Genomic DNA, 26,425 nt, shown 5'->3' with positions numbered 1-26,425 from the left:
ATATTAATAAATATATTACATTAATTACATTATATGTATAGAAAATTAATTATAAATTGCATTTACATATTTAATCTTGAGAGAGAGAGAGAGAGAGAGAGAGAGAGAGAGATTTTTCAACACGTACAATATATATTTATTACGAAATCAGACGCCAGTTTTATACACCCTCATTACCGCTATAGAAATGTTATAAAATAAACAATTTCTCACTCACCGATACGTGCAATAGCGGAGTCGTAGTACACAGCACACAGCACATTGATCTGAAAAGAAAAAAAATTCAAATTACGTATACCTATATACGTGTGTATGTATGTATATAGGGTGTTTTGAAAGTCTGAAAACGGTCGAATATCTCATAAACAATATACAGTTTAGAAAAAATTGTTTTTATTGAGGAGTGTCTCACTGTCGCAATACATGTACATTTTTTCTGGAATTACACATTACTTCGCATTGATTTACAAGCAAAAACAATAATAACCCAGACAAGATTAAAACGTCTTAAAAAGTAAAACTAATGTTTTAACGTTTCTTTAATATATATTTTATTAAATATTATCATTTATGTGTGTGTGTGTGTGAAATCATTAATATTTGATATTTAATTTGTCCAGATCAAATCTAATTTTATTTGTATTTTGTGTGTGTTCAAGTTTATATAAAAGAATTTTTTATTAAAAATGTTTTTTTAAATTGATTTTTAAAAATTTCTGAATTTTTTAATCACAAAGTTTAAAATAAGACATTTTTTAAAAATTTATAATTGGGAATGCGCGTAACTTTTTGTTATATCTTAATTATAATATAATATTTTAATTTAGGTGTTTTAACTAAATATTTGCAATATTAATTTTAAAAAAATATTAATTTTTTGCATAATTAGCACATTGGTACTATATAATTTACAATATCTCATAAATTTATTTTTCTTAACATTTCTTTTTATAATCAATCTAATTACATTTTTCTTACTAAATTAAACAATAAGTTATTATGTGATAATTTGCTTTTTAATTTTTCAGTAAATCGTACGTGAAATATAAAGTAAAATTTTTGTTCGCAGATTTGTATTTTTTATTCTTTTCCTAGAGAGATGTAGTTTGTCTAGTAAATTTATTAAATATTGTATTTTATTTTTAAAAAAATTAACAATTACACGCATTCCGTTACTTAGAATTATATGACGCATTACATGGAATTACTTAGAATTCTCGGTAATTCGCAATACATGTACAATTTTTTGAGTGAGACATCTTTCAGTTTTTATTTTGCATACCTCACAGTTGCCCCAGTGTCGCCCGATGCCTCCCCGGGCCTCCTCCTCCTCTCTTGGTCCTTCGTAGCACTCGCGAAAACAATAATTACAATCGCCCGACACTTTACACGGCACTCCCGACGCGCAAAACTTTACACGGCACTCCCGATGCGACTTGTAAATCGCACGCGTATTTCGCGTACACTACACGAGAAAACTATAATATAATCGAAAACACGAAGCAACGATTCGTTCAGGTATTATTGTTGATAAGCTGCGCGCGACTGCGAGAACCTGTGATAACAAATAAAATACATATACATATATTAGCGCAATCTTATCTCAATATCTGCAGATATAGGTATTCAATATTGTCTTTATTTTAGCTTAATTAATATTTTTCTGCTTTTAGAAGGCAGAACTCTTTTTTTAGAACTATACATTTTTTTTCTCCTGATAATTACTAATAAGGAAAATGCCATAGGACAAAGTGAGACGCTGTTATTGTCTGCTATTGTAACTATTTGTTTAAACTATCAAGAACTCTAGAGCTTTATTAAAAATAAAGCCATCAGAACTCTTAATTATTTATGAGTTTCCACGAAACCAGACGCCAGCTTCACACACACCTAATTATTACTTTTAAAAAATTATAAAATAGATATATTATAAAATTTATCTAAAACTTTTGCTCGTTAGAGCAGAACGTTTAAGCTTTCCTTTTTATCCGCATACATTTATTTACCCTGTTATATAGATTAATTTGAGATAAAATCTATTCCTGCACGTCGTTCGCTATAGAGAAGCTTAATATCCAGTAATTATATTCGTGAATTATTCGTACATTCACATTACCTACATTTATTCCATCAAAAACGCGCTATAGAAACGTAATATATTATATATATGCGATGGACAAATTCGTGCGTAAAAATTCCCGTTTAATTGCAATACTCCAGTTTAATGAAAGCGTAAAGCACCTTTCATCAATTCGATTTGTAGCATATTATATATTCATATATTATATAACATGTCTGTAATTTAAGATAAAATCGCAGTACACGAAAATTTTGACACGCGTTCAAAGGAAAATGAATATTTTGTCGATATGAGTATAACAGTAGTCAGTGTTTGCTATCTAAATAAAATTATATAGATGATCATCTAGATGAAATTTTGGCGTTATCTTATCTTTATACCGGGTGTCCCATTTTAAAGGACCCACATAACATAGTAATATTCATATGACCTTGGGCGGCACCTCCAAGGTCAAGTGAAGGTGAGAATGAATTTTTTAAATGGAAACCCATATTTTTTATTATAACATCCTTTTCTACTAATTAATTTGAACAACTTTTATCAGAAGCATTTTTTTATTTTCCTAATATTTTTTCTTCTTTTCAAAATTCATTCTCACCTTCATTTGACCTTGGAGACGCCGCCCAAGGTCATATGAATATTACTATGTTATGTCCCCCTCGAAACCCTACAACTTTTGTAGGAAACATTTTTCGATTTAACGCAGTGTTTCTGACAATGAGATATTTGAGTGGGTCCTTTAAAATGGGACACCTGGTATACATAATAAAAATATGTATTATATATATCTGCATCTTAGATGAAAAAAAAGTGTTACCTTTACTAAATTATTTAAAATCATACTCAGATAATTTGGTTTAGAGTTTTATAAGTAGAACTTGAGCAGTAAACGATAAAAACTTATAAATAAAAGTATGAATATATTTTTATATCTCTTTTATAATTTTCATTTTTTTCATTTTACATTACATTTTTATTTATTTACATTTTTTAACTGTTTACATAAGCTATTTTAAAAATAATATTATCTAGAAGTTATCTAGATGAATCGTCATATAATTTTATCTTTTATCTAGATATATTTAAAACAAAATCATCTTTGTAAGATGAATTTACATATTTTTATCTCATCTTTATCTAGCTAATTTTAAAATCATCTAAGCACAACGCTGACAGTAGTAGTATAATAATATCGCGAATTATATACTGGTAAGATACGCAAATAAATAATTCGACTCACATTTCGACTATTCTTCTTCTCCCCGGTACTTCCTTTTCAAGGTTCACTTATCGGAGGGCCTTATCGATATATAGCAATATGGCGGCGTGACTGTTGTTGTAGTCGACGAGATTTTTACGATTAAAATTACGAACTTTGTTCGTCGCGTAACGATACTTGGACACGATGATGCGAAAGTACGACCGGAAACGCGCAATCGTCCGCTTAAAATACGATCGACAAGGCCGAAAAACTCGGATAATTTTCGCGTCTAAAGCGCCCGGTAATTCTCGCGATCCGCCCTCGTAAACTCGCGTGCGCGAACTTTCGGCGGCTCGGGTCGAGTCGGGTCGGCTCGGGTCGAGTCGGGTCGGCTCGTGTGACGTCACGCGCTTTCGGGAGAACGAACGTGTTGAGCGAGATTCGCGGCCGACGAGATCGATCTCGCGCGTGCGATCGCGATCGCGATGTCGGCGATAATTTATACAATAATTAACGACGTAAAGACACTAATTAATACTCACACTCGTACTTTCGGCGACGAGCGCGAACAACTTGAAAGTGCATCAGATGGCAGCATTCTAGATTGTGTTCGAAAATATAGTCAGCTAGCCGCGTGAAGGTATCGCTTTTGTTTTCGGAGTAATACTGAAGGAGATGAGCTCCGTCCTCTCCTCTCCGAAACTATAATATTAGTATATTTTTATGCGTAAAGCACGAATCTGCACAGAGAAGATTTCCTCTTAGAATTTACCCTGAAAATCATGGTAATCGTGAGACAATATGGTAAGGAAAGAATTTTATGAGAATTTCATTGATTAATATTTATCACAATAAAAATAATAATATCTATTTTAATAAAATATAAAATGTGTTTGATTAATTTTACTATGCAGTTTAGTATTAATTATAAATATTAATCAGAGAAATTCTCATAAAATTCTTTCCATACCATATTGTCCCACAATTACCATGATTTTTCAGGGTAAATTCTAAGAGAAAATTCCCTCAGTGTGTAAATTAAAATTGTCGCTCTCTTCTTTTGTTATGTTTTTTATAGTTAAAATTTAAAATATTATAAAATATATAAAATATATAAATCTTAAAAATAAATCTTATAAAAATATATAAATATTATATAATATTATATAGAAGATATGTATATAAAATATTATCTTATAAAAATATAAATCTTATAAAAATATATAAATATTATATAATATTATATATAGAAGATATATATATATAAAATATTTTATACATATATAAAATATTATATACATATATAATATATATTCCGCTTCCTCCCTACAGAGGAATTCTACTTCCGGAAGATATAACCCAACCCTGACCTAAACCAAATTTTAGTTTTAAATCAGAAATAGGTTTATAGTAACTTTTTTCCTCCTTGAGAGCGACAATTTTAATTTACAGATTCATGTTTTACGCATAAAAATATACAATATTGTGAAGTTTCAGCAAAATTGGAGAGGACGGAGCTCTTGTTTAATATTTCCCGCATTATACTATTATAAGTTAATGCAAAATATATGCCCTTTCTTTGTGAGATATTTTATAATACGGTACGCTATTATCGAGATTAGTTGGAATCCGGATTTGGATCTCAATATTACATATGTCGTATTACATTACTGTATGTATATGCGATTCTGTTATAAGACTCACAAAGAAGAATATATAATATATATTTTTATAAGATAATATTTTATATACATATCTTCTATATAATATTATATAATATGTATTTTTATAAGATTTATTTTTAAGATTTATATATTTTATAATATTTTAAATTTTAACTATAAAAAGAATAAAGAATATATAATTACATACTTTCGACAATTAATAACAAATGTGAATTCACGATATTCTCGTAAACACGCTTATTAATTTAATATGCGCACATATTAAAAATTAATATATTATATTTTCATTATAAAATATTATAATATATATTAATTATATTGTGTGAAATATTAATTAATTATAAATTGCATATACAGTTCAATATAATCTCGATTTTTTCAACATATAAAATATATACTTATTATACAAATGCAATAATTAAATTAATTAATATTCTATATAATATACGAAATTACATTTATTGCAGTTATTTTAGAAACATACGCGATTCTCTAAACTTTTGTTGCATCGATAAAAAAACTGTACAACTATACGAAATTACTTTTAGCAATTAGTAGCGAACGATTGATCTTATGACATTTTAGTTGAAGAGAAATTTTCATTAATGATTTTCAAAATAATTAATAAAGGATATAATGCATAGAATATAGATATATAAAAAAATCGTTTCAAAATCATATTGTACACGTGTGGTATATATTAAAAGAAAAATGATTAAGAGATGTCGTTCCTAAAATACCTATCTTGCTTCAATAACGTCGATAGCCTAATTACTCGCGAGCTCGCAAGAGGAGTTTCATGCGGCATGATTAGCGGTCCAACTAACACATTGTCGTACCAACAATGCGCTAATGACGCCGTAAACTGTCTATCGGTCAAATAACACGCCAAAATGTCGATTGGTCCGCGCGTTCTGGCCTACATCTCACACCAACGCAGAATTCGGGATCTGTAAAAACAATATGATTCGTCACGCGCGATACGCTTTATTTGAAAAGCGACACACTGCATTACAGTAATATATTATTGAGAATTATTTCAATCCAGTTAAAGGCGATATTCCGGATTTGGATTTGGGAGAATAATATATTGTCATATATGTATATAAAATGGATGTTTAAATCCATTTAAAATAGAAAATACGAAATAATTGAAACTTTTCCATTTGCAAGATGCGAAATGCAAGATGCGAAATGTTTTTTAAACACCCATTTAAAATTAAAAATGAAAGATATGCATTTTTAAAATAAAAATAATTTTATTTATTTATATTTTTATATATAGATTTATTTATATTTAAAAATCCTTATTTTTTATTAGTTATCTATTTCTTTCTACTATATACATATATATGTATATATTATTTCTCTTATACTTAAATTCTTTTTTTTTTTTAATAGTATGCAGTTGCACATTGCAAATTGTAATTTTTTTTTAATCACTAGAGTATTTCTTACACCAATCAATTTATTTTATTATCTATGCAGAAAATTAGTAATGTAAGATTATCTAAAAATGAGTACGAGATATTTCTTGTTTTATGTTGGAATGAAGCATAAAATATTTCATAAATTATTCACTTTTCAACTATTCCATTTTAACATTTTTTATGACAAATATTACGAGAAATCAATTTATGTAAAAAAATTATGGTGGTTACATTTAAGAAAGCAATGACTTATTCGAAGTATCAGAAATGTTTCCATTCACAGAAAAATTATTATTAGCATATTATGGTTCTCTACTGTATAATTTTTATAATTACAATATTTTCGTTATCTCTAAAAATAGCGAAAAGTACATATAATATATAATATATACATATATACAGAGTGGAGTAATAAGTCTGTTTACCTAGAATATCTCCGCTATATTTAGAGGTACAAAAATATTGTAATTACGAAAATTATGCAGTATCAAAAAAGCCTTAATATGTTAATAATAATTTTTCTGTGGGTGTGGAGACATTTTTGATATTTCGAAAATCATCATTACTTTCTTAAATGGAATCACCATAATTTTCTTACATAAATTTATTCCTTGTAATGTATTAGTAATATTCCTTGTAATATATTCCTTGTAAAATAGCGTATATACATAGAATGTATTTTAAGAGAGAGTTGCTATTTTCATCGTTATTTTGAATAAAGTACTCTCGTATGCGCTTACCATTTTACGAAAAAAAGAGAGAAAAAGGATTCGTATAAATTATTTCGACTGTTCTTCCATAATTCTAGTGAAGTGTCTTTGTATCTTAACGTAACGGCGGTTGTGAGCAATCAACTTGATGGAGATGTAAATTGTATCGAGTTACGGCGAGATTCAATAGAGACGTTGAATGTACCGACTTACGTACTTATGTGTATGTCTATAGGACACATTCAGCGTCTATTGACAGAATATCGAGCACATATACATTGGTTCTGTACGTCTGCCCCCGCCATTTACGACATATAAATGACGAGACCTTCGACGGAGACGCATTTCGTCATACATTAACGACTCACAAAGATGCCATCGCCTTTTGATTACGAGCATTCAGAGAATTTCTGAAGAACTATATTAAAAATAGATTTTTTTATGGTTTTTACATTTTTAGTTGTACGAATTATTTTATGTCATTTTTAGGATCTTCTCAATTTGATCGATTTTTTTTATCCAGAGAAAGAATGTCGCAAACATTGATGTGCTACAATCAATAATTTTTTTTTTTTTAATATATTGAGATTTTAAAATTTTTGGCAAGAGGTAATTTTCGTAGAAATTTTTCATCAAATTTTTTAATATAACAAATTTAATTTTAATTTAATCAGAAATGAGTTTGGGTTTAAATTAGAAATTTAGATTAAATTAGAATTTTTTTAAATTGGGGAAGAGAGGCGGAGCACCTGTTATTGCGACTTTTAAAAATCGATATCTCGAAAACTATGGATCGTAGAGCATTGCAATTTGCGGCATTCTTCTTCTGATAAAGAATCCTATGAAAATGTCCTATAGAATTAAGGAGTTCCGGAAATAATATTCTTGCCGAATTATTTATGCATATAAATTATATAATTATTTCAGTCATATTTGATGATCATTGTATCTCGTTAATATATCGAAAATGTAATACGCACATACATACATATACATGTATGTAAATATATCGGACATATATAACATGTGTAGGTAATATGTAAATAGAATCAGACTGAATAGTGCGCGTTATAACGACGATAACATCGCCACCTTATCGTCGTAAATGGATTACAGTTGCTCAGTTGGGATAACGAGCAGATTAATCTCATTGATTGCTCGATTCATTATCCGGTGTTAATCGCAATTTGAGATTGACATTACGTGAGGTCATTATACTTGCGTCGGCATTAACCATATATCCCCGGCATAATATCTGCGCGATCGTCATTAATAAAGCGCTCAAACAATCGACGTGTGTTCGTGTGTGATCGATGGAAACTGTATATTATAATTATCAACACCAACACTAATTAATACAAAAATTTAAATCGACGTACTATAGCAAGCGAGAATTATTATTGCAAAATGTATTCGCACCTCTCTTATATAGATATGTGTATTATACTTTGCGAAATGTCTTTGTCTAAGATTTAAAAAGTCGTCAAATAAATCATGTTTCCCTATTTTTTATTATTCGATTTTCTTGCTAAAAGTGCAAGTTTATTTGATTTTTTGCGTTACATTGTATAAAATTATTCAAATATTCAAATGTTACCAAAATTTCATCGATAAGAAATAAATTTGAACAATTATTTGATTTTCAAATTAAGGGAGGTATCGGACCCATTTTTAAAGCTTCATATATTTGGACAAGATTTTTTTTAGAAAATAAAGATTGAATAAATCACGTAGTTTATACGGACTTCTAAATGTAATAAATAAAAAAAATTTTTTTAATAATATAATTATTTTTTTTTAATGGAAATGTATAAATGATAATTTCCAATATTAAACGCAAAATGTTCCTAATATCGTACAGCTCATGCTTAACTTTTTAAAGGCTAGATTATTGGAAAAAATATATTAATTTTATTAAAATTATTCATTTAATTATCCATTCGATAGAAAAAAATTCAAGTAAAATACTTTTTAGAAAAAAATGTCAGTCTCATAAAAATAGCACACAAATTAAATTACAATTCGAACAGAAAATGCAAATGAATTGCAAAATAATACAAAATTTAAAATCATAATAACAGATTACATTTTAAATTGAAGTTACATATTTTTAAATATCAATATCAGTGGGTGAACGATTAGGCAAGTATTTATGAAAGAAAAATAGCTGTTCAAACGAGAATACAAAAATCTATAACTTAACTTTTTTATGAAATTAAAAGACTAAACTCTACAGACAGGATATATGTTAAAAAAATACCTTTATATCTTTTCATTCTAAATATCTACCTAACACATGCATACGCGAAAAATTTTTTAAATAATCAAAATTGAAATAATTTATATACCAACAAACTGACTATTTCGTTTCACCTCCACAAGACTGACCTTATGTAGGAGAAATAATTAAAACAGTTTTCAAGGGAGTGCAGCATTTATCAGTAGAGATATACAAATGTATACGATATTAAGCTTAGTTCCCTTACTCAGTATCGCATATTTCTTTTTTTAATTTTCTCTAAATCATCTGATAAACACCCAGTGTTTGCTGTTATCTAAATGAAATTATATAGATGATCATCTAGATGAAATTTTGGCGTTATCTTATCTTTATATAGATAATTAAAAAATATATTATCTATATCTGCATCTTAGATAAAAAAAGTGTTATCTTTACTAAATTATCTAAAATAATATTCAGATAATTTGATTTAGAGTTTCATAGCACATGAAAATATTTTAAGTATAGTAGAACTTAAGCAGTAAACGATAAAAACTTATAAATAAAAAACTATGAATATATTTTTATATCTCTTTTATAATTTCCATTTTTTTTATTTTACATTACATTTTTATTTATTTACATTTTTTAACTGTTTGCATAAGCGATTTTAAAAATAATATTATCTGGAAGTTATCTAGATGAATCGTCATATAATTTTATCTTTTATCTAGATATATTTAAAACAAAATCATCTTCATCTTATCTAAGATAAATTTACATATTTTTATCTCATCTTTATCTAGCTAATTTTAAAATCATCTAAGCACAACACTGTAAACACCGTTACGAATGTTTCAGGGCCGACATAGAATATTCGGCGAATTCGTCGAAAACGTATCTAAGGATACCCAAGGTTCAATTAGAGGACGAGGGTCTCTATAAGTGCGAAGCTACTTATCTTGCGGTCAACCGAGAGTGCAACAACGTGCAACACATCATCCTTAATATCACGGGTAAGCTGCATTCACATTATGCAATATGCTACTAGATTAACATTTTTTTCAGACTAAATTTACATTTTTATCAAATTGGACACGATTAATATCGAAATTTATATCCTTAAAAATATGTAAGAAGAAGATACCGAGGTATGCGACGATCATGAACTCTCTTACGGCGTTTTATACGAAGTATATCAAGATTTTTCGGATAATTCATAGAGAGGGAGAGAGAAAGACAGAGTAATGCCGAAAGATTTATCGGAGCCATTTCAAGAAAACTTTTCGCGTAATGTTGTCGTGAATTACATTCGATATTTTTAACCGTATGATATCTGTTTGTTATGTAATCTCTGCAATATAATATTATATTGTAAGAAACGTGACTGCCAATAGGTCGCATTATCGACAAGGCAATAACAAACATCCTTTTACATCGCGTATTTTCGGAAATCTGTGTTCATATTATTTTTATTTATTTATTTCACTTTACATCACATTGCTTTCTTCGTATTATTATTCGGTTAAATTTGACATTTGACATTTCCCAAAAATAATATTGTACGATCATCTGTTATTATCTATTACTATCTATTTTCTCTGACATATCACATGACATATCGTATAATGGTGAAAATGATACAAATCGGCACATTGCGCGAGACTCGCGTTCGATAAATCAGCCAATGTTTATTTCACACTAACGGTTACATGTGATCGTTCTCGCAAATATTTCAATTTTACACGATACCTCCGAACGATGGACAACTCGTTACGGATGACCCTTTTACGGGATTGGCAAGCAACCATGTGTTTCGTCTCTATCTCTCCCTCTCTCGAAACACTTTCGTATTTCGAAGATAGAGATGTCATTTACATACATTTTACGGTCACTTTACGATCAAACACCAATAGCTCTCCCCAATTCAAGTTAAAATTGTTTTCTTATTATATGTGTATATGTATATGTTTATATATTACACAAAGAGAATTTTCTCTTAGAATTTACCCTAGAAATCATGGTAATCGTGGGACAATATGGTATGGAAAGAATTTTATGAGAATTTCTCTGATTAATATTTATCATAATAAAAATAATAATATCTATTACAATAAAATATGTTTGATTAATTTTACTATTATTTTACATATTTTATATATATTTTATTGTGATAGATATTATTATTTTTATTGTGATAAATATTAATCAGAGAAATTTTCATAAAATTCTTTTTATACCATATTGTCCCACGATTACCATGATTTTCGGGGTAAATTCTAAGAGAAAAATCTCTCAGTGTACATATATGTATTTTATTATGATATTTTATTTTATATTTTATTAATTATTATATTATTATTTCATTACAATATATTTTATTAATATATTATATTAATTATATATACGCTATACATATTGCATTATATACAGGATAATCCATTTTAATTTATAAGTCAAAATATCTTGGAAATAACTTTGAGTTAAAAAATTGAAACCATGAGTGTTAAAGCAATTCGAAGAAATCTTTAAAATATCGCAGACAAAATTCGATAGATGGAAGAATCTTGCAGATTTCAAGATCATCTCTATTTTTTAAATGGAACTATATTAATTTTTTTACATAAATTGATTCCTCGTATATTCATTTCTCGATGATGTTACCTCAATAATTTTATGCACAACATGAGAGAAATCAATTTGTGTACAAAAATACCTAGTTGTTTAAAAAAATATGTATACCTTTTAATCGCAAATGACATACTTCTTAGAAACAACTATATGTGTTTTTTTACACTAATTGATTTCTCTCATTATTTTGTGCATAAAAGTATTTAGGTCAAATAAAAAATTAAATATTTTACAAGATATTTTATAGTTTATGTAAAATTATGTCAAATTAAAGTATAAAATATCTCGTAAACTATTTACTTTTTAATCATTCTATCCTTATAACTTTTTATACCGATGAATATTGCGAGGAATCAATTTATATAAAATAATTATGATTCCATTTAAAAAAATAAAAATAATCTTGAAATTTGCAAGACTTCAATCTATCGAATTTTTTTTCCGATATCCCTTCAATCTCGTCAACATTGCATCTATATGTGTTCAACTTTTTTATTCAAAATCGTTTGAAAAATATAGTGACTTATAGATTAAAATGGGTCACTCTGTGTATATGTACAGCAATAATTCAAGATTAAAAAAAAAAGCAAAAAATTAAATGACTGCGATCCCATTCTAGCATTTCTATTATAGTAATTCGAGCACCGCTTATATGTAATATTAAAATAAAAATAATCAAATGCACAGACGGGTGCTTGAAATATTTTACAAAATTATTCCAAGTGCTAAGTCTGCCAGTTTGTAACACGCGGGAATGTAAAAGAGCAAGATTCTCCAAGTAAGTCAATTTTCGCGCAAGCTGAGTAACCACGGGTTGCGATCTTGGTTAAACCCACGTCAAATTATACATCGATAGCTCAAGTTAGACCCGATGACTTCCCAACCTCGACCAAGAGATAATATCAACGAGTTGAGTACAAGTTAGACTCCATCTTTCTCTCTCGTCAGCGTATATATAATAATCTCACGTATTCGGAATAAGTGGTATCATTCGGTGATTCGACAATTCTCGGTCTAACATTTATGTCAATGTTATGGAAACGTATTACTACAAATCCGTTTAACGGATTTGCTAAATAGTCATCGCTGATGCGCAACATTATTTAATCAGGTTAATGCGTCGTAATTACTCTGCGGTTTACCCTCTTCTGCTAACTTATCTCGCATTAAATCTGTATAAAACTGAAATTCTTGGGAATTAAGGAACGACGTCGGAGGAATCTCAGGCAATTACGAAACGTTCAAATATTTAATATGTACATACAATATGTATGCGTCTTATGCAACGAAATCTGAGCGCGTCTGCAAACGTGTGAAAATTTATTGAGATTTAAATATTAATTTCAAAGTATATAAGAGGAAAGTGCACATTTTATACAGCACATTTTATACAAGGAAAAAACACATTCTTAATTGCAATAACATTAAATAAAATAGAGTTGTGAAATGAAATAAAAAACAATAGTTGTCAATAGTCAATTTCTTAAAATAAACTAAAAATTAAATTTTTGACAACTATTGTGTTTTATTTCACAACTTTATTTTGTTTAATATTATTGCAATTAAAAATGGGTACTTTATATTTCTGCCCAAGGCTGTATATTTTTACCTGAGATAATAATAATGATTGTACAACCAGTAAATGAGAAAAACATTTTCATTTTTAATGATGAATGCTCATCCTTATTAAAATATACGTTAAATTAATGCGTAATGCAAAAAAATATTATTTTTGTCGAATATTATTCAAGCTTCCTTTCCCGTAACTGCCAGAAGAGACATTAACGTCGGAAGGAGCATTAGTGGTTCCTAATTATCCCGCACGGAGTTATAGGGTTAATTGCGCTATTAAGTAAGCCCGTAATAAAACTTCCATTTAAATTTTCGATAAGAAAAGATTTCCTTCTAATAAATTCATCAGAGAAAATCTTCTTTCTGCTAGCTGCTTTTCGAGGCATCTTCCGTTTAAATGTTTTATTTCTATTCTACATTATCTGTGTTTTACATATATGTATATGTATATACATATATATATGTATATGTATATATAAGTGGAATATATTAAATTATACAAGTATTTTAAAGTATAGAGATAAATTATTTATTAGACGATTAATTAATAAGTTAGCAATAATTTATTTGTTGCGCAGATGCAAACATCATTAAACTTACAAAAATTAAACTTAATTAAAATTCAAAAACAATGTTTTCTGAAAGGATATAATTTAAAATCAAGAAATTAAGAATAGGAAAGAAAATATTAGAACATAAATTCGAATCTGAAAAAAAGGGTTGAATGACAAAAATTAATATAATGTGTATTTTATTATAAAAATTTATATCTTTTTACAAAAAAGTTTATTTGTTAGATATTAAAATATTATTTGTGTTTCTTATCACTAAAAGGATATAATTAATTTTTTCAAATTCCTTCTATTATTATTATTATTGCATACAAAGAAATAAATAATATAAAGGTTTTCATTTTTCTATCTTAATTATAAATTTAAAGTTAATTAATTAAAAATTACGCGAAATCTTGCAATAAATTCTTTTTCATCCCAAATTTCAAAATGATTTGACCTTACAACACGATCTTTTTTCTTTTTAATGTATCTTATATATGTATATCTTAAAAATCTTATTTTCATCGCTAGCTTCAATAAATTCTCTATCAAGCATTATGAAAAATATTTAATATTAAAACACTTTTATATGTAGTAAATAATGAGTTTTTAGAGATCAGAATAAAACAAACTATTATGTAATGACGTTTGTAGATTTACTAAATGATGTTTAAACCACCTAATTTTCCACAAACTAATTAACTATAAACTACGTTTTACATTAATCCATGTATTGAAAAACAATAAAATGTGTCTGAGCAGAGTTTAAACTTTAATCTATAATTGTAAGTTTAAATTATTTATTATCTCTAAAATATCATTTCCAAATGCATTTCTCGCGTAATTTATTCATGGAATCAGATAAGATTCGAAGTGACATGAAACCTAAATTATAAGTTATCGTTTCGTTGCGATCGTTATGGACAATAATTATTTTTGTAATACTTAGAATCAAATATATTTCGTCTGATGCTTTATCGTTCTATTTTTCGACGATCTAAATATAATTCGGATTGAAAACGTTCATTAAAACATCGAGTCGCAAGATCGAATAAATAAAATAAAGGGAAACTTTATGATACATTAATCGCGTCTAGTAAATAAATAATTTATCTCTATACTTTAAAATACTTGCATAATTATATATATATATATATATATATATATATATATATATATATAAAGTGAGTTTAACCAAATTACTTTTAAATAAATTTATGATTTTTCCTCTTAGCGAGAACTTAGCGAGAATTAGACGCCATTGTTTTTTTTTTTTCACCTTATTATTTTACCCTTAAATATTAACCAAGTCTTAAGTATTTTATTAAGATAAAATAAGCTTGAAAGAGTAATCGAAACATGTTCTTTAAAATTAATTTCTCTTGGAAAAAAATCTTTATTCTTTCTAACTTGTAATATTTGTTGAAAGATTATATCTCTTGTACGTGATATTCGATAAACATATATATATGTAAAATAAATTTACATAAATAAATATTAATATATAATATATGTATATATATATATATATATATATATATATATATATGTATAATATATATGTATATAAGTTTATGAAGAATAAGACAATCTCTGGAGCGGTTTATTCAGTAAATGTAGAGATTTTCCGCGAGCCGTCATCGCGACAGACGTGAATAGAATGTGTATGTCACCTATTGTATATGTACGAGATTCCGGCTACTGATCTGTCTTCTTTACTGTCATGCGCCATGCCTCGTGATATCACAGCGAGTTAAACGAGTAGGGCGAAGTTTTCAAGTATAATCGCGGCATAGTACTTATACACACACGAGCATAAGCGATATTCGAAAACTTTCATCCCCCATTATGGAAGATGATATTGTTCTCGTAGCTTCCCACACACAAGAGTGTCGCGGCGGCAATTAATTTTGAGATCTACTTAAAGAGATAAACTTCTTGCACACTTTCCTCAAAATTTATCAATTACGTATAGTGAAAATTAAGCAAAATCGCCACCCCATCGATCTAAATTATATTTTTCATATCATTGTTATTTATCATTATTTAATTAATAATTATTAAATAATTATTTAAATAAAATAAATAAATTATTGTTTACACGGTAACGACGACGATTGCAAAAATGTACGAAGGAGGGAACAAAAGAAAGGGGAAAGAGCTTCATCGTCAATTTTCATCACGACAATTTTTCTAAATAAGAACGTCTTTCTTTGCTGCAATCGTGTACAGAGATTCTCTTCAAGTTTTTCTTTTTTTTTTTTTATCGTTTTGATTGCACAGCCAATTGAAACACGAACGAAACGCGAAAGAACTTGGGAAAAGTTGCTCTTGATGCATAAGTGATCGCGACCTCAATTTGTCGAACTTAAACCGCTGCCTTGCGAATTTATATATCGAGCCGCTCTTCCGCAAGGACGTGCGTTGAATACTGTCACGGAACGTAACATCGCTGCCGTTTTATTTTGGCTATTTTAGAAGAAAATAAAGTGCTCTGATATCTCGAGATATCACGTACCAGAGAGATATGTATAATCTTTCAACAAATGTACAAGTTAGAAGGAACGAAGATTTTTTTCCCCAAGCGCGAAATTAGTGGAAGAACATCGCGTTTCGATTCGACTTTCAAGCTTACTTTATCTTAATAAAACACCTGAGACTTGATTAATATTTAAGGATGAAATAATAAGGCGAGAAAACAAATGGCGTCTAATTAAGTTCTCGGTAGGAGGGAAAATCGTAAATTTTTCTAAGAGTTATTTTGGTTAAGTTATTCTCATGAATTCTCCTCGTTTATCTTAATTGAATGTGATATATATCAAATCAATGAAATTTGAAATTTATGAATAACTTTAATAAGCATTTCTTAGTTTTCCTCATGCATATATTGTTTTACAATCTGATCTCACAAGTCAGTTGCACCATAGACGAGAAAAAATAAAAGGGAAGTTAAAGCAAGAGTGAGAAAAATATGTAACATTACTTTTCTTTATACATAATTTCTACAACCATAATTATATCTTGTACGTAATAGAGATAAAACTGCACAAAATGAAACTATTTCGCAGTGTTGATGACAGTAATAATATATTTCTATCGACTTAAATATTCAATTACGTAAAAACAAATGGATATACATTTTTCGGAAAAATTTTATAAATAAAAATTAGGATTATTTTATTTTTCATATTACTTTTAAAGAAAAATTAGGAATGTAAAATGAATATAAATTATTGAAAAATACCTAGTTCTATTAGAAAAATATAAAAAGCTTATTAATTATATTTTTTTTTTCATTTCGTGAATAATTTTTTTTATCATCGTTTTCATTACTTTCAAATTTGCGATATCTTTCACATTAATATAAATATACCAGGTGTCCCATTTTAAAGGACCCACTCAAATATCTCATTGTCAGAAACACTGCGTTAAATCGAAAAATGTTTCCTACAAAAGTTGTAGGGTTTCGAGGGGGACATAACATAGTAATATTCATTTGACCTTGGGCGGCGTCTCCAAGGTTAGTGAAGGTTAACCTTAAGTGAAGGTGAGAATAAATTTTGAAGAAAATAAAAAAATGCTTCAGATAAAAGTTGTTCGAATTAATTAGTAGAAAAAGATGTTATAATAAAAAATATGGGTTTCCATTTAAAAAATTTATTCTCACCTTCACTTGACCTTGGAGACGCCGCCCAAGGTCATATGAATATTACTATGTTATGTCCCCCTCGAAACCCTACAACTTTTGTAGGAAACATTTTTTGATTTAACGCAGTGTTTCTGAGATATGAGTGGGTCCTTTAAAATGAGACACCCGGTATAAATTATATTGATTACATAAATATATATTTATATAAATATATAAATTATATAAATTATATAAATTGTATAAATTATATAAATATAATAATAATAATATTATATATGTTATGTACATATAATAAAATTTTTTATATTTTTATAAAAGATATATATAATCGATAATTTATATATTGGTATTAACGTGAAAGATATCTGAAATTTGAAAGTAATGAAAGCGGAGGTAAAAATAAAAGTTTGTTGACGAAAAGAAATTACGCGGTGGAGTCTCAATCCGTCTTAATTCTCGAAAATTGATATTTACGAGCGACTAAATACCGCCAATTTCGATAAAATACGGGATATACGTCATGGCCATTATACTGCGGCGAGGTAGAGCGACGACGTAAAAGTAGCTTGCGAGCTCTCCTGCGACAGGCGTCGACATTAATCTACATAGAGAAGCGCAGGACGCGAAGGCTTGCGCGCACAAAACAATATCCCGTATTACATCCGTAACGTGCATTCACGTCGCACACACGCGCACGCAACGCCAGGGATTATCTCTACATCTAATTCCAACTAGAAACATTACGTAGTAAATTTATCGTTTAATAGATAATATTATTAGAATAAATACGTGCGTTAGCAGAAACAAAAATCGATCATTTTTTAACATCGTCGATTTTACGAAAAATTTTATTATTCTATTATTTTATTATTATTTTATATATTCAGCAAAATGGAAAATTATGTAATTATAAATTTTATTAAATTTTATAAATAATTTTATTTATTATTTTATAATATGTTTATAATTTTCTAATTTTCTAATTATATAATTTTTGTACTTTTTTATATATGCATAAAAATCATTTTATTATAATATTATAAATTATATTACTATAATATAAAAATAGTATAAATTAAATTATTATAATATTTAAAAAATTGATACAAAGTGCAGGAAAATAGGAATAATTTTGACAAAAATAAAAGTTAGTGTAATTTTTCGAGACACGATATAGAATTATATAGTTTTATCAATTTTTAAGAAAGAGAGAGAGAATGAAAGAGATAGAGTGCTACGCTTTTTATATTACTTTGGTTCATTCGCTAGATTATCATTACAAACTTGCTCGAAAAAGCTCTGCAAGCATTTATATACGTCTTAAGATTTTAACACATCTTCATATCGAGATTAAACAGCGACCTGAAAATATAAAAAGACACAAAAGACACGCTGTTTCTTCTTTCGTCTCGTGCTTCATTTTGCCGAACGTCTTCTTCTTCTTCGCTACGAAAAGATACGAATGATTACGATATTTCTCTTTGAAACGTCGTCGAATCCGAACGAATACTCGGATTCACGTCGACGAACGTATCTTCCAAAGTATCATATATTAAAATCACCTTCGTAAATTGCACGAGATGTAAAATGCATTCGGGTTTCTCATTAAATTACACAATTTCCTCTCTTCTTCGCTTGCATCGAAATCTCCTATAGGAAGATTGAAAAGAATGCTATATAATTACTTTTAAAAATAATAATTTAAATAAAATGTAATTAAAATATAATTAATAATTTAAATAAAATGTAATTAAAATATAATTAATAATTTAAATAAAATGTAATTAAAATATAATTAATAATTTAAATAAAATATGATTTTTAAATATACTGTATTTTCACACAATTCGTGCTATCGTTACGAATAAAAAAAAAGTATCATATCGCAGAAAATTTCTGATTAATCGTAGAATTTAATGAGTCTGTTTAACGCGAGAAAGATCAACATTTTTATAGTGTTAATTTATAGTTAGAATTTTTACGTTGTCCAAAATTTTCCATTCATTTAAATTACAATTTAGGAGTAAATTTGCGAGTTCAAATTACAATCTACGAGTAATACAAATTGCATATACATATCGAAGGAACCAAAGGATGAGGTGAAATTCAGTCCTGTGTACAATGAAACACATTAACAAAACAATAGACTATATCTCTGTATATACTCTTCCTTTTCGTGAGATATCATGGCAATCGGACAATGCATGTAGTCTGAGTATTGAGCAAAACTATTGTCAGAATTGCTATGTGCATTCTGTATACGCGCATAAGCAATATCGTGAATTAAGATATCAATATCATGAGTTCTATGTGCTCTCTTCGATAGATATGCATACTGAAGAAAGAATAACTAAACTAAAAAAATATCATTTTGTTAACTGCTGGATAGAGACGTACGATAAAAGACAAAGTTGCTAAGTTTGCGCTCACTTCGCCAATTCCGAGTAAGGAATATTCGGGAGACACACTGGAAAAAATCCAGAAACTCTTATAAAAAAAAAATCGCGGAAGCTACTTACGATCTAATGACGCCTCTCTCTCCTCTCTCTTCCCATTCTCAAAGTAATCTCCTTCTATAGTAGTGCAAAGTTGCCGTTATAGCTGCGGGTCGTTGAGGCGACTTTAAAAGCCATTTTCAAGTATATTATTCATAAACTTTATCGCTGTCGGAGTGCTTGAGCCGAATCGCCTTTCATCGTAATTTTCTGGGAATGGCAGAAGAACGTGACAATGACAAATCTGCGCTACGGATCGGTGGAGAGAGGAATTTTCGAGTTTCCGAGTCTCGCGGAATTTTTTTCTCGTCGGAATTAAAAGGAATCGGGGGATGCAGCTGCAGCTGCATCTCGTTGCAGCTGTCAATCGGACGCGCATCTCTATGTTAAAGGGAAATCGATCTCGATGTTACACATCCTGTGCAGATTTAGATTCGCTCGCGAAATAATAATTACAGATTGTGCGCAGAGAGTTCAGGAGAATGTTATTTCCTCTCAATAGGTGTTTGATAGATGTTTTTACCTGAGAAAAAGAATGTCGCAAACTATGATCAATAGTTTTCGCGAAATCAATGTTTCAAAATTTTATTCTTTTTAAATATATTAAGATTTCAAAATTGTTGGTAAGAATTGGTCATTTTTATTTTTTTTTTATCAAATTTTTTAGTACAACAAATCTAATTTTACTTTAATTAAAAATAGATTTGGGTTAGGTTCGAATTTTTTTGAGACGCAGAGAGGAGCGAAGCTTCTGTTATTGCGATTTTTAAAAACCGATATCTCAAAAACTATTGATCGTAACGCATTGTAATTTAATTGTGACATTCTTCTTCTGATAAAAAATCCTATGGAGATAATGTCAAAAAATCTGTCAAAGTGAGGGGTCCCGAAAATAACATTTTTGCCAGGTTTACTTAATTCGTGGCGAATCGTGCGTCGTCCATTTTGTCGCGATGCAAGAAACATTCGACAAATGCGGGCGCGTTTTCCAATATCCATTATAGCAGGCTACCGCGGTTACCGCCGCTTCCAACTATTCACAATCGCGCGAAAACAATCGACCAGATGACCACTCGAATTACCGGTCGAGAATTAATGTCGCGAGAGTGAAAGAGAGAGAGAGAGAGAGAGATTTCTCTCGTTTCTCGATTTCTTGCAATAATAATAGCGCGACGATTTTTCTCTGCGAACGTCGCGTTATCGGACCACGATCGATTTTTGCGCTGTAAAAAAGTACCAGGATTTTCGCCAATTTTAATCATCGAGAATAATATAAAGTCATTTTTTTGCCGAGAAAAAAATTCGCGATTCCATTTTCTTGCTAAAATTTAATGCATTTCGAAAATAGTCCGGTGACCTTCTATATGTAAGGTACAAAAATACATTTCTCGTTTCTGTGACTGCGCAGAATGTTGCCATTCAATCTCGTTTCTCACATTGACCAGGACGATAGTAGACTTTTAATCGACAATAGCAGAGTCGCGCATTTTTTCCGGTATTACGGGATTACCCCACTGAACAATCTGGTTGATGAATTCCAGTTCCCACGAGTGGCAGATAGAGTTACATTATTGGTCATTTGCTGGGCGAACTCTATTTCATTTTATTTCGCAAAGGTAATGAATTCTTTGCGATTTAACCTTTGCCTGTTCTTTACCAGTTCTTCTGGGGATATAATAAAAATATGAATCTCTCCGCACCTTTGCCTGTGCGGAGAGATTCATATTTTTATTATATCCCCAGAAGATCTGTTAAATTTACAAAAATTATATATTTCTTAATAATTTTCTCGAACTCATTTGGTGTACTTTTTTAAGTGTTCAAAAAAAAAGAAAAGATTTATCGAAAAAAGAAAGTTATATTTCAGCAGTTTCAATTCAGTTGAATAATGTGAATTATAAAATATAAGAAAAAAATTCGTCTTATTGTATAAAATAAAATTATTGTAGTTCTTTTACTCTTTTATTTACAAATATTATTTAATTAAACATGAAAAAATATTATATATTATAAATAAAATAATATGTAGAAATTTACAGAAATTATAAATTATAAATTATAAATTTACAGAAATTATATATTTCTTGATAATTTTTCGAACTCATTTGCTGTATTTTTTAAAAATGTTTAAAAAACAAAAGAAAAGATTTATCGAAAAAAAGAAAGTAATATTTCAGCAGTTTCAATTCATTGAATAATTTGAATTATAAATATAAGAAAAAAATTCGTTTTATTGTATAAAAAATGTGTTCTTTTACTCTTTTATTAAAAAATATTTAATTAAACATAAAAAAATATTATATATTATAAATAAAATAAATACAATAATGTGTAGAAATTTTTAAAAAAATTTTCAAGAGTTAAAAGTAAGGCCGTAATATCAGACATTAATATTCTAATGCAGCCAGAATATATAAATTGAAAATTCTGTGACCGCAAAAGCTTTCATTTTTATCGTGAAGAAATAAACTCATATTTTTTAGTGTTTTCAGTGTATATGTATGACACAAAATTACACCAAGTAATAGCTTGAACACAAACATAATTAAAGTCAGCAAGAGACAGATAAAACTACATAAAAATCAGAATAATATTAATTTTTTATTTAAATGACAACTTTACTCTCTCCGAATTTTTACGCTTATAATAGATAAAAATATTGATAATATTTGAAAGCTATGATTAAAAACATTAAACTGCAGAATATACTATTCTAAAATTACTTATAAAAACATTTATTATTATACTTATATGATTTAATTATCAATGAATTAATTTTCTGCAATAGTTCTCGGCTGCAACACATTTAAAAGACTAAAGATAAAAGTTATTTTCAGACTTAAAAAATTCGATAAGATATATCAATAATTATTACAATGACACGTTTGACGTATCTTCGATGTATCAATTTGTCGCGCAAGCAATGAACTAGTTCGCAGTTTAGCTGAATCATTTATTAAGCAGAGGTGAATATACAGAGGTTTCGATCCACTAGAAGAGTCACTCGACTCATTTCAAATTTTATGAAGCACCACTTGTCCCGAGACCGATCCAATTGAAGCCATCCTCCACGAAGGCTACAAATTTGCAGCCTTCGGGAGAATATGAGGATGAAGTTAGCCAGCGCGCTTCTGATTGGATGAGCACCCGTTATAGCCTATTAACTTAAACTCATTGTGATTTAATGTGATTTGCATCTTATTAAAGCACGCGTCAAGAGTTATTTCGGTAGACGAATAATAATGAGCGCAAAATTCTCCAAGTCCTCTGATCTACTAGAATAAATTAAAATGTTTAGCGTTTCGAGGCATTAGCTTTTGGCGATATAAAGAACAGGTTTATTCAATCTAATTTGTCGCAATTCAATTCCCCGAGCGAAAAATATTTTGTTCCGCGGAAACAAAAGATTTGTATAGGAAACTCGTTAACGTGAATTGTTTAACGAACCGCGTTTCATCATATATCGATCAACACTCTTGTTAGTTAACTATATAACAGAGAGCTTCCTTTTGTTTCTTGCAAAATGATGCCTTTATAAAAAACTGTCGTCTTCGCAGCTTATCATTATCAGTGATGTGCGTTTACACGTAAAAAAATAATTTTTTATTTTTTACGTAAAAAACGTAAATTTTTACGTAAAGAATGTAAACATGTAAAATATGTAGAAAATTAGTAAAGAAAGGTTAGGTTCGGTTAGGTTAGGTTAGGTTAGGTTAGGTTATACTCTTGTACTCTTGTCTTATGAGTTATGACGTTATATTATGAGATTATGACATTATGAAATATGACTGATATGTAATATATGATTTGTTTTTGTTTTATTAGAGTCTATAGTTTTCATTTTGTTTCAAAGTTTTTATTTTTATTTTATATATAAATTTTAAAAATTTATTACTAAGAATATAAGCACTAAGAATATAAAAATTTATGTTCTTTGGAAAAATTTATGTTCGTGGTTCGTGTGCATTTAATCTTTTGTACTATTACTTTTAAAATAAAGTAATATAAAGTTTGTCCAGTTTATATAATTTTGTTAGTAATTTAGGCTATTTTTTACATTGTTTACATTCTTTACGTTTTTATGTAAAAATTGTAAAAAATAAATAAGGTAAAAAATTAATTTATTACGCGTAAAAAATTACGTAAAGAATGGACGTAAATTATACGGCACATGACTGATCATTATACACCCCGTGGAACCGTATCGACTTATTGATATTTTATATTTCAGTGAAAAAGGAACGCAAATTTTGCCGATATCGCGGAAACGCGAGGAGAAATGGCCGTTTGTTTTGTTCTGACGCAATTTCCTCGATTCACAAAAACGAATTAAAATTACACGCGATGACGTATGCGATCGTAAAAATTTACAATTTCGCCGAGAGCGTCATTCGCGAATTCGTGAGATGAGTTTCGCTGAAAAGAGGTATTTGATATTCCAAAATGCAACATACACGTACACATATGTGTATACACATATGTGCAAGATAAAAATGTAATGCGATCGAAAAGAGAGTGATTTCTCATGTAAAAATAAGTCGAAAATATTATATACAATTTTTTATCAAGCTTTATTTTCGAAAAAATTCATTTTAAAATTTGAACCATTTAGAATGCATATTTATGCTCTCTTAAGTTTGTGAATCAAGACCTTATCTTAAACATTACCGAATTTATCTCAATGGTATTTAATAAAATATGATTAGAATGTAAACATTTTTTTCGAAATTGCGAAATTAAGTCAATTTTGATATAAAAAGACGGAAAAAATATTACAATAAAAATTACAATAATTTTTGTAATTATGGAACATACTAATATAAAAAAAATCACAATATTTTTATTCAATATAATATTATACACGTTTTATACCTATTCTATAAAGAAGCATTATAATTATTCAAATATGTTATGTAGGCTCTTTAATAAGTGAGATTACTTAAATCCGTTTGCTAAACAAAATATTGTACTTTTATATTTATTTATGTATATGTTAACAGAAAGTTGTTGTCGAGAATTTAATAATGTTTTGACAAAATTCACGAAGCTGCATTTAAAAAATTGCAGCAAAATTTGAATTAGTAGAGAAAATTTCTCGTGCCATTTTTTGAAAATATAAAAAGATATATGTATTTATGCAAACTTTTCTTATGACAATTATAGCAAACATTTTAGGACGCTGACAACACACACTTGGACAGAGACATTTAAATTATTTAATTATTATTTAATTATTATTGACATTTTCAAAATCATGATTGACGGTCTAACATCGGAATTTAAAAATAAAACAATATTGTAATAATTTATTACTTTAATTCGACAAACATTATTCCTGCTTTTTCACCAGCGAATTGACATTATAAAATTATTATAGCTAATATAATAACTCGATTAGAGAGTAAAATCCAAAAGTAGAGTCTAGAAATACACGATGAGAGAGAAACACTTTCTTTCTAGATTGTGCTGCGTTATAAAGATTTCAATTTAGAGCTAAAGTAAGCTGTAGATGAAATCTTGAAAGTGGTTGAAAGAACGATACAAGATGTAAGCGGCGGTAGGTGAGAAAATTTATCGAACAATGCAATTGTCTTCGACATTTTTCGATGAGCAAAATGGAAAAAAAGGCTCCATTCAGTTTGAACGACATATCTCGGTCGAACAAAGAAAATATTATTTCCTATCGATAAATTTAAAATCTAAACAGAAATCCAAAAAAAATTATTGCATTATTTTCGATAATTATAAAATACTCTATTATATTTCACCCCCTAATAATCTTACATATATATTTCTCTGATATTATATATATATATATATTATATTAAAAATCTAATATATATATATATATATACACTTAAAGTGTAAGTTTCTCGGATACGAATTGTGAGCATTTTCTTATAGCTTATTGACCTTTCAAAAAGAAAGTCAAGAGTTTTACTTCCACAATCAAATTCCCATTTTATCATTTGTCAATGACACAAGCCGATCGATTGCACACCACAAAAAGTGGACATAGACGGAGATTAAGTCAATAGAAAACAGTCACTCTGCCAAATAAATTATAGTTTTTTTAATGAAACGTGTCATATAACAATAATAGAACTCATTTGAGGAATAAAAAAAATGCAAATAACAAAAATGGATACGTGGCATTTTATGTCGTGTCTATATAAATTTTCCGACATTTTCTTCGT

The 26,425-nt window shown here is 28.4% G+C and overlaps 1 protein-coding gene across 1 annotated transcript in view; it reads left to right on the top strand.

The window, feature by feature from the left end:
- Nrm (neuromusculin) overlaps nucleotides 1-26,425 on the top strand; it is a 246,140-nt gene that overhangs the window by 156,154 nt on the left and 63,561 nt on the right. The window contains exon 3 of the mRNA XM_083052589.1: nucleotides 10,189-10,343. Within this exon, the coding sequence (XP_082908715.1) occupies nucleotides 10,189-10,343 (155 nt within the window). The remainder of the gene's footprint in view (nucleotides 1-10,188; nucleotides 10,344-26,425) is intronic.

Source organism: Prenolepis imparis, unplaced genomic scaffold, assembly GCF_030444845.1.
Source record: "Prenolepis imparis isolate NDT839.2.m4 unplaced genomic scaffold, iyPreImpa1.0 SCAF_13, whole genome shotgun sequence".
Taxonomy (NCBI): domain Eukaryota; kingdom Metazoa; phylum Arthropoda; class Insecta; order Hymenoptera; family Formicidae; genus Prenolepis; species Prenolepis imparis.
This window is presented reverse-complemented; position numbering and strand designations above follow the sequence as displayed.